Source organism: Trichoderma gamsii, assembly GCF_001481775.2.
Source record: "Trichoderma gamsii strain T6085 chromosome Unknown Scaffold_4.2, whole genome shotgun sequence".
Taxonomy (NCBI): Eukaryota; Fungi; Ascomycota; class Sordariomycetes; order Hypocreales; family Hypocreaceae; genus Trichoderma; species Trichoderma gamsii.
Window position 1 is genome coordinate 856,279 of NW_020171341.1, and position 14,629 is coordinate 870,907.

A 14,629-nucleotide genomic window follows, 5' to 3' on the forward strand; every position below is an offset into this window, starting at 1 on the left:
TCTCTCAAAGATTTTCCCCTCTCTTAACTCCTCTCTCTTACTGTCATTTGCACCGGCTTGTGCTTCTTCTTATATGACAAGAATCTCGTCAAGTTCATGACAACTTCGTCTGCCCTGTCTCTCAGCTCTGGTTGCTGGCTCTTATTGACGCTCTTGGCCATCGCCTTTGCCTTCGACATTGTTCCTTCAAGATGCTTCAAGAAGTCGCTCCTCCAGAAAACTTCTGCATCATACGCATACTCCTCGTTTCCGTAAATGTCAAAAACCTGATTGAACGCCTCAACAGCATCCGCAGTAGGAGTTCCAGGAAGGCCCGCAACAAGAGTAACTAGGAAAGTTCCGATCTCGCGGTTAAGGTCCACGGGCGCTGGATTCAGCGCCAGCTGACCAAGGACACCGACGCACTTGACGCCAAGCGCCTGGAAGGGATCCTCGGGGTCCTGCAGCGCAGGCGCTCCCTTGGTGGCCTGGTAGAGGGACACAAACTTGCGGTGCTCGTTGGGCTGGAGGGGCGTCTCGCCATGAAGGGCGCGGGCAACGGCCCAGGCGATGCTGGTGACTTGCGTGGCGAGATCGACGTCGGCGGTGTCGGAGGCGAGGATGGGGGAGACGACTTGCTGCCAGAGGGCGCGGGCGACGGGGGTCCAGGCGCCGAGCACATCATTGTTGGAGTCTTCGGAGAAGTCGATAAGTGAGACAGACCAGGCGATGTTGTTGAGGGCGGAGAGGGCGTGGCCTTGGATCTTGAGGGAGAGGTCGTCGGTTGGTTGGAGGCTGGCGAGGCGGATGAGCTCGGGAATGGCGATTTGGATGAGAGATTTGAGGGTCGGGAGGTCGTCAATGTTGTCGTCGTCGTGATCAACGCCAGTGACAATGTCCATGTCGGCTTCAATCTCATCTTCATTCATTTCATCGTCATCGTCGCCCTCCTCCTCATCTCCGTCTTCGCCCTCGATATCGTCACCAATATCATCATCAGCCTCGTCCATATCTTCATCGTCCTTCTCATCGCCGCTTTCCTTCCCAGCCGCGGCCGCACCGCTTCCAAACTCTTTCTTAGTATACAGTTGAGCGGAGCCTCCCATTTCAACACCAAGACTTGTGCCAATGGATGCAATTGTCTCCAGGGCCAGCTGCTGAAACTCTGATGGGCTGGACCAGCCGCTGCCGTTGGCCTCGCTCTGGCCGGGAACAAAGCCAGCCATGGCCTTGGTGAGCGTTGAGATCAGATCTGCGTCGTCAGCCACATCGATCTTTGGCGATAGGTTCTTCACTTCGAGAAGAGAGGCGTAAATGTTGTGAAGGACGGTGCAGGCCAAGACGCCATCGCCGCTGACCTCGTCCTTTAGGGATACCAGTGTCTCGTAGCAAGCGATGCTGCCGGGTGTGCTTGTGATGTATTTTGCTAGGTTCGTGTTGTCCTCGGTTAAAACCATAAGACAAGCCATGGCGTCTCCACGGATGGCTGATATAGGGTCTTCATCGTCCTGAGAGGTATATGTGATGAGCGAGAAGAGTAGGCTAGTGATGGGGTTGTTATTGGAGATTGATTCCAGAATCTCTTCTTCCGCCTCAGCCAGGGCCATTAGTAGTGAGACGAGAGACGCCGCAATGCTTGAAATAAAGCCCTTTTCCGCTTTGGGTAGTTTTGCAAAGGGAGCCTCTTTTGAGAGAACCTTATCTTGTATCTAGTTGATTTGCGTTAAGGTATGCTCTCACTTGTATGATTGAGTCTCAACTCACCAGTTTTGAAGCGAATTCAATGGCCGTCAGCACATCCTGTCGGTAGAGATGAACGCAAAAGTCGGCCTCTTCCTCCTGAGCAAGCACCTGCAAGATCCCCCATCCAGCGGCTCGGCTCTCAAGCGCGGCGTCTGTCAGAGTCTGTGTGAGAACCGTGTAGACGATCTGCTCTCGGAGCAGCAATTTGCGGCACTTGGTGTCCTGGATGATGCTGGAAATGACAGACGCGGCCGTAGAACGAGACTTTGGGTCGGCGCTTTTGAGGTTGTTGATGATGGGGAGAATCTTGCTCTCTCTGAGGGCGGCCAATTCAGGATCTGAAGGAGGCTTGACGGTTTTGGCAACGGGATCGCTGCGGTGACCGGCTCTGGATTTCTTTGATTTGCCCATGATGTATGTCGATGCGGTGGTGAATGAGATTGATGAGAAGCTTAATTGTGATGTTAATGAGTTGTAGAAATGAATCAATCGCTGCAGTGTATGAAAGTTGATATGAACTTGGATGATGAGGTTGAATGTATGTTTACAAAGTTTTTTTTTTTTTCCTCTTGCAGTTGGCGCTGCTCGTACCCCACCGTGAACAAAAACTGCCCCTCCAGCTTGCAGATTGCAGATCTCTCAGGCTAGCCACAGCGCCTTCCAATGGCCCATTTAGCGGTCGAGCGCCCCATAAGTTTAGGCGGCTCCAGAAGACAGCGCCCTGTATGTTGAGCATCATTTTGGTGTCTTCAGCATTCCTGCGTCTGTCCGCATCAGGCATGCATGCGCCACGGCTAATAGGACCGGCGGATACTGCCTGTAGATTTCTCTTATCTAATCAGCAGCGCTGTCGAATTCCCGTATTAGAACGACGAGAGCTCCCAAATTAGCCTTTTATGGAGACACAAGCTGCCACAACACCCATTTCGCTTCGTCTCATTCACTCACCTTTCATCCATTCGTATCGCTGCAAAGCTCTCAATACAGCAACAAGAACGAACAATCGGCGCCAGAATTGATACCGCCATGTAACCGCTGGTTCCGAATTTACACCTCCCCCTCACCTCCTGCCTTGCCCCTATATAACCTTGTAAGCTGCGCTGAGACATTCTAAACCGCATTGCTCAACTCAATATTGCTCACCATTGCTCAGCCAAACTCGAGCTGCACAAGGCAATACCATGCCTCCTTCCGCATCCCGCGGCGGCTGGTCCTTGTCGCAGCTTTGGCGCGACGACGAAGAAAAGGCCAGCAAAAAGGATGATGATCTCGGCTTGCCTCGACACTCCAAGCATGCTGAGCATTGGCAACCTGCCCCTAAAGCATCTTTAGGCGTGGCCTCTGTGCTTCGGCTTATTCTATACGCCATTGCCTTCTTCTTGACGGCCTACGGGCTGTTCAGGGTCATCGGTCCAGCTGCGGGCGCTTCATCTCTTGATCCGGCGAATCTAATGCCAATGTATGAGAAGCCGCGGCCTCCTCCCAGATATGATGAACCGCGGATGGAGGAGGATCCTCCTATCATCAAAACGCCCAAAACGCCAAAGACGCCAAAGCCTCAAGCCAAATCTGACGGCAGTGGAACCAAAGCTGCAGCAGATCCATCCAAGCCGTATAACGGACCACTGAAGCTCCCACATTTGGGCTCTTCATTGGAAGCCATCATGCTCGAAACGCAGGGGAGGATGCAGCACAATCGCAATGTCTTATTCTCAGCGGCTAGCCTTAAAAGCGCTGCATTGCTTCTCCCAATGGCATGTCAAATGGCCACAGAGCGTCAGAGCTATGTGCATTTTGCCCTGATGAGCAGGAGTGATATTTCCATCAAGGAGCTGCTGGCGATCAACGGCATTGATAAGTCATGTCCCCTGGTTATGCACGGTACGACGAACTCTGTCTCAACTCTGAGGCCTAGACTCAGACAACAACGATACAGGGGAAAATGCTGATGTAACTGGTTCACATAGATGCTCGCCCTGACCATTCCACAACAGCAGCTGAGCCACGAATGGTCCTTTCTGTAACCCGAGCTTTGCGTAAGTGCTAATCAGCTGGCCCGTTGCACTATTCTTTGTGGAGTAGCTGGTCTTGTTCTAACAGAGAGTCAGATTACATCAACCTCTACATGCACCCGCAAGCAATCATCATCGACTCTTCATCTACTGAAGAAAGCTATTTTCTCTCCGGCATTGGTGATAAGATCCGAGACACGGAAGCTACGTTGATCGAACTCTCGGAGAAGACGGCTCAGCGATTCTCATGGTTATCTAAGCTTGATTCTTCTGCTTTAGCAGGTAAGGCGACTCGCTGAGCACCTATCCTTGACTCACGCATAGTCTAATGACTTCTTGTTGACATAGCTTGGAATGAGGTCAATTTTGATATTATTATACAGGCCCCTCAGCATGGCACAGGCAACCTCAAACGCTTACTCAGGTCTCTTGCTCGAGCGGATTTAGCTGGAGTCTCTCCGCCTCATTTAACTATCGAGCTCCCATCAGTGGTCGAAGACGACCTGACCAACTTCTTGAACGGCTATGAATGGCCACCAAAGGTTCACGGCGTGGCTCCTAAAACAAAGCTGCTGTCGCTTCGCCGCCGCATTCCTCGACAGAAGATGGCTGAAGAGGAGAGCGCTGTCAGATTCTTGGAGTCGTTTTGGCCAGCCAAGCCATTTCACTCTCACGTCATAGTGCTATCGCCTCATACTGAGATTACATCCCAATTCTTTCACTGTAAGATCTTCTACCAATTTTGCTTGATTTTTACCACGCTAACTTGAGCAAGATGTCAAATATTCGATCCTGCAGCGGCGATACGCAACCATTGCCAACCGGCAACACTGGGAGAATAAACTTTTAGGCATCAGTCTCTCGGCACCCACGACGTATCTCGACAATGTTACTCCTTTCACACCACCAAAGGCGCTACAGGGAGAGGAGTCCGATGTAGAGGGCACGCCATTCCTTTGGCAGGCCCCCAGTAGCGAAGCGATGCTCATTTTTGGCGAAAAGTGGGTAGAGCTTCATGGCTACGTATCACAGCTGCTGGAGAAGCAGCATGCTTCATCCACAACGCCGGATCTTTTTGCTAAGAAGAAGGTTGGTAAAAAGCACCCTGCGTGGCTGGAATACATGCTGCAGCTGTCGCGGCTTCGAGGATATTTCACCCTTTACCCTACTCGTCAGACTGCCAACACCATAGTCGGCATCCACACAGATCTTCATGATGTACCGGAAGAATACGAAAATGTGAAAACTGCTGAGCAGGAACAAGCTTCCACTAAGCTCGCTTCGGACGGCTTTGATCCAGCATCACATGTAGATATGCTGGCTACGCTCCCGCATGAAGGCGACATGCCGCTCCTTTACCACTTGCCGTGGTTGACCTGGGATGGCAAAGACACTGATGACGCCGCCATTGCGATGAGTGCAGGAAAATATAAGCAAGCCTTCCGTACACAGATCGGAGGATGTAAAGATGAAATGGCAGGGTCTGTTCCGGCAGACGATTCGTATGCTAGAGATCTGTTCTGTTCTACCAATGGTAGATAAACTTTGGGTTGGAGCATGGCGTATGGCGAACTATTTGTGGGAAAATTTGGAGTTATTCGATGTTATCATGGCGGAGTTGTTGTCATATATGTGTTTTTTGTATTTCATATTGTTTTGAATCAGTTAATCAACATCTGTATAACGTATTAAGAGCTTTGTATTGAGCTTTATATTCTCAAGGGTATAAAAAAGGAACCATTTGTCCATGTTGTCCGTATCATTTTTGGCGTACTTTGTCTATAACAAGAAGTATGATGCACGTCCCGATAATAGAAAATGCAATGAAACCCAAAATCTACATTGCATGAGCCAACACAGTCCCAGTCATATGTAAATAGATACGCTTGAAACTTACTACTTGTGTCTTCCAACCAGATTGCACAATAGCAGCTCTTTTGCCATACATGTTGACAGTTCCTAAAAAGGGCGGACAAGAAAAGATGCAGTTAGAAACCCAGCAGTTATGGAGAGATTCTTTGTGTCGCTCCCGGGTGGCAAGATCAACACCAACTCACTTATATAGTTCCCCGCGCCTAGGACTAAAGTCACTACAGACAGGACCCAGAATATTCCCCCGAGGGGCTTCGATACCCTGCGCTCGAGATCGCTAGGTGTGCCCTTGATGTGGAATGAAACGGTGATGGCGACGGACACAATCGCCATGTATATAGACAGGCGAAGATACGAAAGGAAGGCTACCCGTGATTTAAATTTGCGATTAGTTTTCCGACTTAAGGTCGATAAAATACTGCCAAAGAGGAAAAAAAGCCAATATCCATGGTCAACTCACTTCTTTCGTTGGCGCAGTGATCTCGTGCATCGCTGCTCTCATTTTCAAATAAGAGCGGGCTTGGAAACGGCCATTGGAAAAACGCAGAAGCGTCGGTGGAACCATCCGATCTATTGCAGAGGCTGTCAGACCATAATTCGCGTGGAATCCTTGTTATATCTGTATATCAAATACAGAGATGGATAAGCAGGTTAAAAAGAATGATAAAGATACCTTAACTCGCTAACCTCGATAGGCTCTGTAATGGAGATGAATGGCAGGCAGTGGCTCCTCGTGAGAGTTTCTTCGTCGGCCATGGTGAGTGTTGTTTTTTTTTGCCCTTCCTCCCTTTCGTATACTATCAAATCAATTATTCGTAAGCATTCATATAGAAATATATCGCCGTTTGTGTTCCAGTATGCAAATGTGATCGGTGAGTTGCGAAATGTGAAGAGAAAGTGTTGCTTGAATTTGGGGGTTCGGCTTGCTGGGATGACGTTGGGAAGCGGCGCAGAGGCTCACGTGCCTGACGCCGCTGCGGGCATCATCTTAAGGTATGAACAAACCCAGTGATTAGCATCACGAGACTTGGTATATATCAGAATGCATTCGCACAATATCTGTATTCATATAAATTCAAATAATTTCAGTTTCGTCATAATGAATCGAAAATTCGGTAGACTGGTATTCTTGATTGACACATGCGGCCATCTTATAACCCTTTATTGCAGTTTATAATTCACAGCATAAAGCATAAGCAGCTACATTTTATCCCTATTTGTACAAATATTCTTCACCTCCGCAAGTCCAGCAAACATCACCTTTTCAAAATCCCCAAATCTCATTCCATCTCTTCTCCTCCTGTCTCAACGCGCCATCCAGTCTCCCAAACCTCGCCGGCTGCTCCGTATTCGCCTCTGGCAAGCAAACCCACTCTCTCACGCAGTCCGGAACCTCCTCCTTAATATGCGCAATGCATATAAGCGCCTGCTGGTCCGACAATCCCTCCACCTTGACGGTGCCATCCTTGGCTTGCTGGCTCTGCACAATCTCCTCGCCCGCATAAGTCTTTGCCTCTCCATCAGTGAGGAAAAGCGTGCATTTGTCTCGGACAGCGTCGTCCATGCCGCTAAACGACTCGTCCAGGACGACAATGTCGGGCCCCTTGATCATAGACCGTATGAAGAGCGCCACGCGCTGAGCACTAAATGAGATCTCGCCAAACATGTAGTCGTCGGCCCATTTCAAGCCCTCGCTGCCTGCAGCGCTGTTTGGCTTTAGCTCTGGCTCAAACCACTTAAGCGCTGCCTCGACTTTGGCCTTTGCCTCAGCACCCAGCTTGGGCTTTGCGCCAAAGGTCTCTGCCCATGCGTTCTCGACCACTTGTCTAATGGTGTGGCTCCTCGGCATGTGCTGGTGAACTTCCGGGCTGGAATGGCCAATACGAGATTGAATATCCCAAAAGGTGAGCGGTCGCTGTCCAGAGCCTGGCTCGGGTAGACGGCTTCGTCCAAAGAGCTTGATAGGTAGCGAGTAAGTTTGCGGATGGTCAGAGCCCAGAAGAGAAACAATGGTTGTTTTGCCAGAGCCGTTGGGACCAAACACGCCCCAGCGTTCACCTCGCCGAACAGTCCATATCAGGCCAGCCTTGTCACCTTGAGGCGTCTTCTGTGACCAGTTTCCAAGAGCAATCTTATCACCGTAGCGAACCTGGCAACCATCCATTTCAACCAGAGGCTCAGCATTGGGATTTATAGGTTGCTGTGAATAGAACGATGCTGAAGTCGAGGAAGATTCCGCTTGGTTGTGACTGTGAGTTGCAGAATCTTTCGATAAAACTCGCCCAATGTCAGCCAAAGTATGAATAGGCAACTTGTCATCTTCTGCTAAACCGCCGACTTTGACGCCTTGAATATATTTCTTCAGGCCATCCAGCACAACCTCCTTCGGTCCCATTGATTCAATCTGGCAGTCCATTCTCAGGTATACCAGATGTGTAATCCATTCCGGGAGAGGATCTTGCGGTCTGGCACTCAGCACCAGTCGCGGATTGGCCTTTTCGGCAAGAGACTCTAACAGTGGGCTCAAGCCCGTCACCGTCGGAGGATCGAGTCCCATGAACGGCTCGTCCAGAAGCAAAACCTCAGGCCTCGTCAGAAGTGCTCGAGCTATCCTTGCCCTCCTGCCTTGGCCGTTACTCAGGAACGTCACAGGCAGATCAAGCAGATGTTCCAGTCTAAGGTCCTTGACAACGCGCTTCAGCAGTTCAATTGATATCCCGCCCTCATCCTGGCTCTCCTGGCCGGGAGATTTGGCGGGATTTAGCTCCGTATTGCCCAGCAAGAAGTCTCTTAGTGAGAAATCAGTAATTTCTCTACGAGACTCATACCGCGCAGCGAGGTATGCCGAAGTTGTCACTGCGCCGCCCAACCCTCCGCCCGCTTGCTCAGCGTCAAACCCAACATACTGAATCGCCTTGTTGGGGGTTCTCAGTCTCGAAGATACGGCATCTGATGACAGATATGGGTATGATCTCGCTGTGGGAGGCTCACAGAGCAGTCTTCCTCTCAGAGCTTGCAAGAATGTCGTCTTGCCGGACAAAGAAGGCCCAACGATGCACCAATTATGCGGCTCTGGCGACGATGACGGCAGCTCAAACTGGAGATTTTTGAAGAGAGCGGGATTGGCATGAGATGATGGTTGGGAATTTGGATGGTGCCGGTAGAAGGTGCCATTGGCGATGCGAACGATGGGCGATCGCGCCGAGGGCGGGATGTTTCTGATCATGGCTCGAATCTATATTCAAGTGCAAGTTGAATCCTGTGTCATGTAATTGAACATGAGATGAGATTGTATGTATCCAACGACTTGAAGTGAGAGTTGAAGGTAGATGATATGTTACGGGCCCAATTGGATAGTACCCATAAGACCAGACAAAAGCCAAACAAACACAAATGAGTCGCAGCTTGATAAAATAAAAGAACAAGAAAAGAAAAATGAAAACAGTCGATCGAATTCAACGACGCCGTCATGCAACGAATTGATGTTGACACCAGCTTTCTCCGCGATCGGTCCAGGGTATTTGGCAGTGGATTGGACTGGATGGAGCATCTCCGAACTCCAGCAAGTGGGGGCACGACGTCGAAAAAAGGTACGTACCCCTCCTTCGCAGCAAGCAGCGGCGCTTTTAGTGGACGCGAGGCTGCTTGGAGCCTATAGCTTGGAGAGTCGCTCAGGTAAGGCGCCTGTAGAGAGCCAGAGGCAGCTCTGCGTTCCGTCATCACCACCAACCTTCAACGACAACCCACTTGATACAACATCTCTGTACTTGTCTCTTCGTCCTTTAGCACGTATCAATCGCCGCCACAAGATTTGATCGTCTATTTCTTTCCAGCACCAGCTGCATCGAGCACCTTCCTCCCCTCTCCAACTCCCACCCTAGCGAGGCATCTAATCCTCACAAAAACCGCCCTTCATGGTAAGACGAGAACCAGCTACCTCTCCAAACTCCCCATCTCCCCATCTTCCCAGCTAACAATATTCTCCTCAGTCTATGCGAATCGTCCCCGCCTCCCAGGCACCCACAACCTTCTCCCACGCCTCCCACTCCTCCTCGGCCCCCTCCGCGCCCGGCATCCACGACACCCTCCGCCACGGCGTCGGCGCCTCGCCCTTTGACACCGCCTCCAACAAGCCCGTCTCGACGCACCCGCTCGAGGCCCGCCTCAAGAACTGGGAGGCCACCCAGGAGGCCGTCCGCATGGAGTCCCTCAAGCGCACCTTTGGCATCGCCGAGCCCATCCGCCGGGGCATGGAGCTCAAGATTGTTCGCGAGGGCGAGTGGCGGCCTATGGCCCTAGGCGGCGGTCTTCCTAGCGTTCACGAGGATATTTTGAGAGGGCGAGAGGATATGATTACATGGGAGGATGTCTTCACCGGAGAAGAGTCGAGAGCGCTGCCTGGAATCCACGATGAGATGGAGAAGAAGCTGAAGATCAACTAAATGGGGAGGGCGTGGATAGCGATATAGGAGACGGCAATAGAAAAGGAAATCAAGTCACTCGAGCATTGTGTGTACGTCCGTTCTTAGTAAGGAGACGGACATTGTGATTTTCGAGACTACATCAAGATTCTGCAACCCGATGATTTTGCAGGAGATAGGTATATGAACAGTCCAGCAAAGAACAAAGAAATACAAAACCAAGAACAAGATCTTCATCATCACTATCTGCGCAGCACTGATGACATCGATGACTTCGCCAGTATGGCGTCAAAGGTAGTAATAGTAGTGTAATATGTTCTGCATTTCTATCCTGTAATAGCAACAGCCATCTCCATTCTGGAGACGGGGTCCTTCTGAAATTATGAAAAGTATAAGGAGTGTAAAAGAACCGAAACAGAGGCCACAATTGTACATGAATCAATAATGTTAACATACGCCGGTAATGATCCCCGATTTTCCCAGATTCTTCCGCTTCTTGAATTCCCATCGCGCTGCTTCCCTGAGTGGCTAAACGAAAATGAAAATGAGTAAACACAAAACGCACAAAAGGGGGCAAATACTTTCAAGAAAAACCAAATAGAACAATCCGCTCCTCCAAAAACAATTTGTAGAAACGGAATATTAATGTCAAAGTGATGTCAAAGTGATACAGCGAGCCTTTCTTACACGCAGCTGCATCTGAACCAGCGAATGCTTTCAAGCAAGCCAGAATGCCATTCAGAAACCACTCAAGCCAGACCACCCGTCTCGGCGACCAAGGTCTATGCAAACATATCTTGCAGTCGTCCGATCGATCATATGCATTGCCGTCGAAGGCTAATCAAGAAATGGCTCAGAGGGACGAGATGGTACGTGGTGTTCGCACCACACGCTATTATCGCTTTATAAAATAATGCAGCAACGTCCCTCCCTCGCGCCATCCCCATGTGTGGCGCCAGACGGGAGGCTCTTGCTCCCACTCTTAGGTTCCTCCTCATCAAGATCCTGGGGCCGGATGCTCATGTGGACCACATTGGGGCTATCGGGGAGAAAATGATACTCTATATGCAGTGTGAGTGTTGGAACAAATAATCAACAAATCAAATGCAAGAGAGAGCCTCTGAAGAAAACGAGCTGAAAACAGATAGAGGAAAAGGAATGGAATGCGGGTTATGCTTACTCTTTAGCTGCTCCTTATCATCTAATAGTTTGCCAAAATGAATCAGCCTTATGCTGCTGGGGCTGGCAGGCTTGGCCTCCCAGTCAGATCTCCATTCCCGCAGAATTAGTTCCTTCAACGTGTAGATGCTGATGCTGAATGGATCAGGGTTGCCGCTCTCGTCCTTATCCGGCATGGCGACATGCCTCCTGCTGAGGTACTTGGCATCAATCTTATAAGGATGTCGGCCCCCAGATGCTAGCAACAGAGTAATGTTGCAAACTGGACCGTCGGCCCCGCCAGAACCAGTAGCTTTAATCTCTTCTTCTGCCGGACCGATAGCCATAGCTGACTCTCCCTGCTTGTCCTCCTTTGACTTTTCTTCCTTGGGCTTCTCTTCTATGGAAGACTCGTCTTTAGGGGCGTCCTGCTTAGGAGTGTCTTGCTGCGTGACATCTCCTTTGGGCGTGGTTATCGGCTCAGGAGCGCTGGCTACTTCCTTGCCTTTTGACGATGAAGTTGGAGCAGTTGTTTCGCCATCGTCGGTCGATACGGGGTCGGCCGATGTCGTCGCGACAGCAGGAGTGTCTTTGGCCGCGTCGGTAGTCGCCTCATCGCTGGGTTTGTCGCCTGCCTCAGGCGTCTGAGGGATATTCTTCATCAGTACAGCATCTGTAGGTTGATCGAGGCCCGAGTCGTTACCAGGAGCAGCGCTGCCACCGCTCATGGTAGAATCCGCAGGAGCCGACATGTTTCAGTTGGAAAATTCGCCGTCGTAAAGCGATGCGAGGAATGCGGGATGGGTGCAGCAGCACCAAAGGGGGTTGGCGAATCTCGACAAAGGAGCGTATCACACGGTTCAATTCATCCGTGGTTAAGAAGAGCGCGTAAAAGGAAAAAAAAAAGTAAAAAAAAGGCGGTGCCGGCGTGTTAACGAACGTTTCGATGCTGTAAAGTGGATTCAACAGTCCCGGTTAGAGACTGGCTATGGATGCGCAGATGGATGGATGTCAAAGGGAAAAAAGGATGGAAGAAAGGCCACCCAGTGAACCTTGGCAGATCAAATCAACGAACCGGCTCAACGACCAGCCCAGATTTCAAGTTCCGGGGACACGGGGGGTGTGGGGACGAGGAAACGAAGAGCGGGCCTCTGACTAGAATGCAAAGCGAACGAGCGATGAATGCGCTAACCAGACGAAATCAAAGCGCTGCCGAGCATCAAGAGTGCTGTTTTGGGGAGGCTTTGCCCGATGCAGACGGAAAAGCGCACGCCTCACAGGAGGAGGAAGAGGCTGGTGTGGAAATGAAGCGTCCTGGTTCTGGTAAGCCTCGTTCAATCTTTCTCTCCCTTTTTCCCTTCAGCTGCGCTAGATGCCGAGACAAGGGTTGGGAAAAAAGAGAAGGAAGAAATCCTAGTGCTTTTCAAACGAGCAAACGGAGATCAGCCGCTGGTACGAGAGTGAACGAGAGAGGCCAATGAGTACGGCACTTCGTGTTCCAGGTAATCAGACCCCTGTCGGTGTAGCGCCAACAAGACACACCACTGGCCGCATGGAGACACACAGACGTATGCAGCGGCGCGGGGAACCAAGTAGTGGTCCGGTGCTCCGAGTAATCGAGTAATGAATGATGGAGGCTGCCGAGGTGGTGATGCTGCTGATGGAATGGAAGCTAGATGGTTTTTATGTGTCTAGAATAAAAACAGATAGAACTAAATTCTGCCGCCAAGTCGGTGAGAGGCAGAGGCCGAAGAGACGATGAGGCAGGTACGGAGGAATCTGCTCTGGATATATTCCCTTCCAGGGAGCTGGGAGGATTAGCCCAATTTGCACAACGGCTATCTGCCTACCCATCAAACAAACAACAATGAGTCCAACGGCTGACGAACAGCCAGCGGGCGGCAGCAGATCCGATTCTGCAACTAACACGAGAGCCCGGTGACCAGGAGGATAGACCGAATCAGATTCAATCGAGCTGCCAGGAACCCAGCGCTATTTGTTTGTTGCCTCTCTGGGTATCTGCCTGCTCTTTACTCTACTGGGCACAAGTAAGATCGAGGCCTTCAGTTCGGGATACAGGTGGGTGCCTCTATGTGCAAACAAGATGAGGCTTGGAAGCCTATATTGGATACTGAAATCAATCTACGGGAAATTGTCGTCGTACAAATGTTCGGATCGCACCATACGGAGCATGCAAGCCCCTTAACCAATGCTGGCGACACACAAAATTGGCACACTAGTTTGCTGCAAATACACCAAAGATAGGCCCAACACATACAGGCAAATGCCTGGCATACCTACAGACAAAGATCACACCCGCATCTGGACGGGCCGGTTGCTACTGCAGTCCATTGGCCGGCTCTCATCCGGTACTGCTGGTCCGGTGGCCTAGCATGTACAACTATTGGCGGCTAGTGGCTCGTCTTGCAGCAAAAACACTTCATACTGACGCACTCACTTATAGCCAAGGTTAGGCCCAGACAAGCACTCATATCCGCCTCGTCTTCCTGCATGAGCATGCATTCTTCCAGCGCCAGCCAACACCATGAATTGAATCTCCCTAAGCCGGGAAGCCCTTGCCGTCTCGGGCCAACTTGTCAAACGATGCAAGGACAGCATTCGAACCTGATCCAGATATATACAAAATACGGATTACCTGTTATTGTCAATTAAGACTAAATAAAACGAAACAAGGCGATATCACCCCGGCTCTTCCCATGTTTAGAGACGACTAGGGCTTTCATCCGTTTGATATCGACGAGATACTTGTACATAAACCCAGACCACGGATCGCGGAGTCACCGCAGTACTCGACGCACTACATGCAAGTAGGTGCCTGGCAGCAATCCCGTACGCGGGCTAGCCGAGTAGCTAATCAATCGGCTTTGTGACTATTTACCAGTGCTTTCATCTAGGCATATCGCCGACCTGGCGGCGATGCAGATTGAAACACACCATGCCTAGTGCCTTGAATTCATCTAACAATAGGCCGCGCTACGTTGGAGCCCTTGCTAGGCGCCCAAATCTCCCGTTATCTATTGCGCAAACAGACTTCATACTCGGTCTCTACTACAGGCAGGTAATACAAGCTTCTGACCGATACGATCCCCAGCCGGCGCCACCTCAGCGCCAACGCCAACAAAACATGCTCGTGCACGCCATACCAGGAACATCTACGGCCAGGTCTAAGCTCCTTCCAGGCCACCCTCAGCACCGCATGTCTGACAGGCACATAAACTCTAAAAAGAAATTTCAGCTACGAAGCAGTCCGTGTCAAATGCTGATACTAATCAGATTTTGGGATAGGGGGCAAAGAAATAAAGAAACATAACTTGTATAGGTACCTACCTGCTTGGAGCTTTGTACAACGTAGTAGTATTGGCCAAACTGGCCTGCAATCTCCGTGTGAAGAGCTTCAAATTAAAACTCCGCACAATGCCGTCG

The 14,629-nt window shown here is 50.5% G+C and overlaps 6 protein-coding genes across 6 annotated transcripts; 2 read left to right on the forward strand and 4 right to left on the reverse strand.

Annotated features, from left to right (window-relative positions):
• Positions 1-23: 23 nt before the first annotated feature.
• TGAM01_v201721 (hypothetical protein) lies at positions 24-2,133 on the reverse strand (the record flags this gene model as incomplete). Its single annotated transcript, XM_024548828.1, has 3 exons — positions 24-774; positions 1,159-1,688; positions 1,744-2,133. The coding sequence occupies 3 exons, from the start codon at positions 2,131-2,133 to the stop codon at positions 24-26; spliced, it is 1,671 nt and encodes a 556-aa protein (XP_024406439.1).
• Positions 2,134-2,903: 770 nt separating this feature from the next.
• TGAM01_v201722 (hypothetical protein) lies at positions 2,904-5,276 on the forward strand (the record flags this gene model as incomplete). Its single annotated transcript, XM_024548829.1, has 5 exons — positions 2,904-3,603; positions 3,690-3,758; positions 3,831-4,016; positions 4,083-4,457; positions 4,510-5,276. The coding sequence occupies 5 exons, from the start codon at positions 2,904-2,906 to the stop codon at positions 5,274-5,276; spliced, it is 2,097 nt and encodes a 698-aa protein (XP_024406440.1).
• A 217-nt stretch (positions 5,277-5,493) lies between these two features.
• TGAM01_v201723 (hypothetical protein) lies at positions 5,494-6,512 on the reverse strand (the record flags this gene model as incomplete). Its single annotated transcript, XM_024548830.1, has 5 exons — positions 5,494-5,571; positions 5,632-5,693; positions 5,792-5,971; positions 6,067-6,176; positions 6,280-6,512. Coding segments are annotated over 5 exons (663 nt in total), but the record flags the coding sequence as incomplete, so codon positions are not given.
• A 358-nt stretch (positions 6,513-6,870) lies between these two features.
• Positions 6,871-8,832, reverse strand: TGAM01_v201724 (hypothetical protein; the record flags this gene model as incomplete). The annotated part of the gene is made up of 1 exon (XM_018805867.1): positions 6,871-8,832. The coding sequence occupies one exon, from the start codon at positions 8,830-8,832 to the stop codon at positions 6,871-6,873; it is 1,962 nt and encodes a 653-aa protein (XP_018660821.1).
• A 688-nt stretch (positions 8,833-9,520) lies between these two features.
• Positions 9,521-10,048, forward strand: TGAM01_v201725 (hypothetical protein; the record flags this gene model as incomplete). The annotated part of the gene is made up of 2 exons (XM_018805868.1): positions 9,521-9,523; positions 9,596-10,048. 2 exons carry the CDS (start codon positions 9,521-9,523, stop codon positions 10,046-10,048), a joined length of 456 nt encoding a protein of 151 aa, XP_018660822.1.
• An 882-nt stretch (positions 10,049-10,930) lies between these two features.
• TGAM01_v201726 (hypothetical protein) lies at positions 10,931-11,937 on the reverse strand (the record flags this gene model as incomplete). The annotated part of the gene is made up of 2 exons (XM_018805869.1): positions 10,931-11,088; positions 11,208-11,937. The coding sequence occupies 2 exons, from the start codon at positions 11,935-11,937 to the stop codon at positions 10,931-10,933; spliced, it is 888 nt and encodes a 295-aa protein (XP_018660823.1).
• Positions 11,938-14,629: the final 2,692 nt, after the last annotated feature.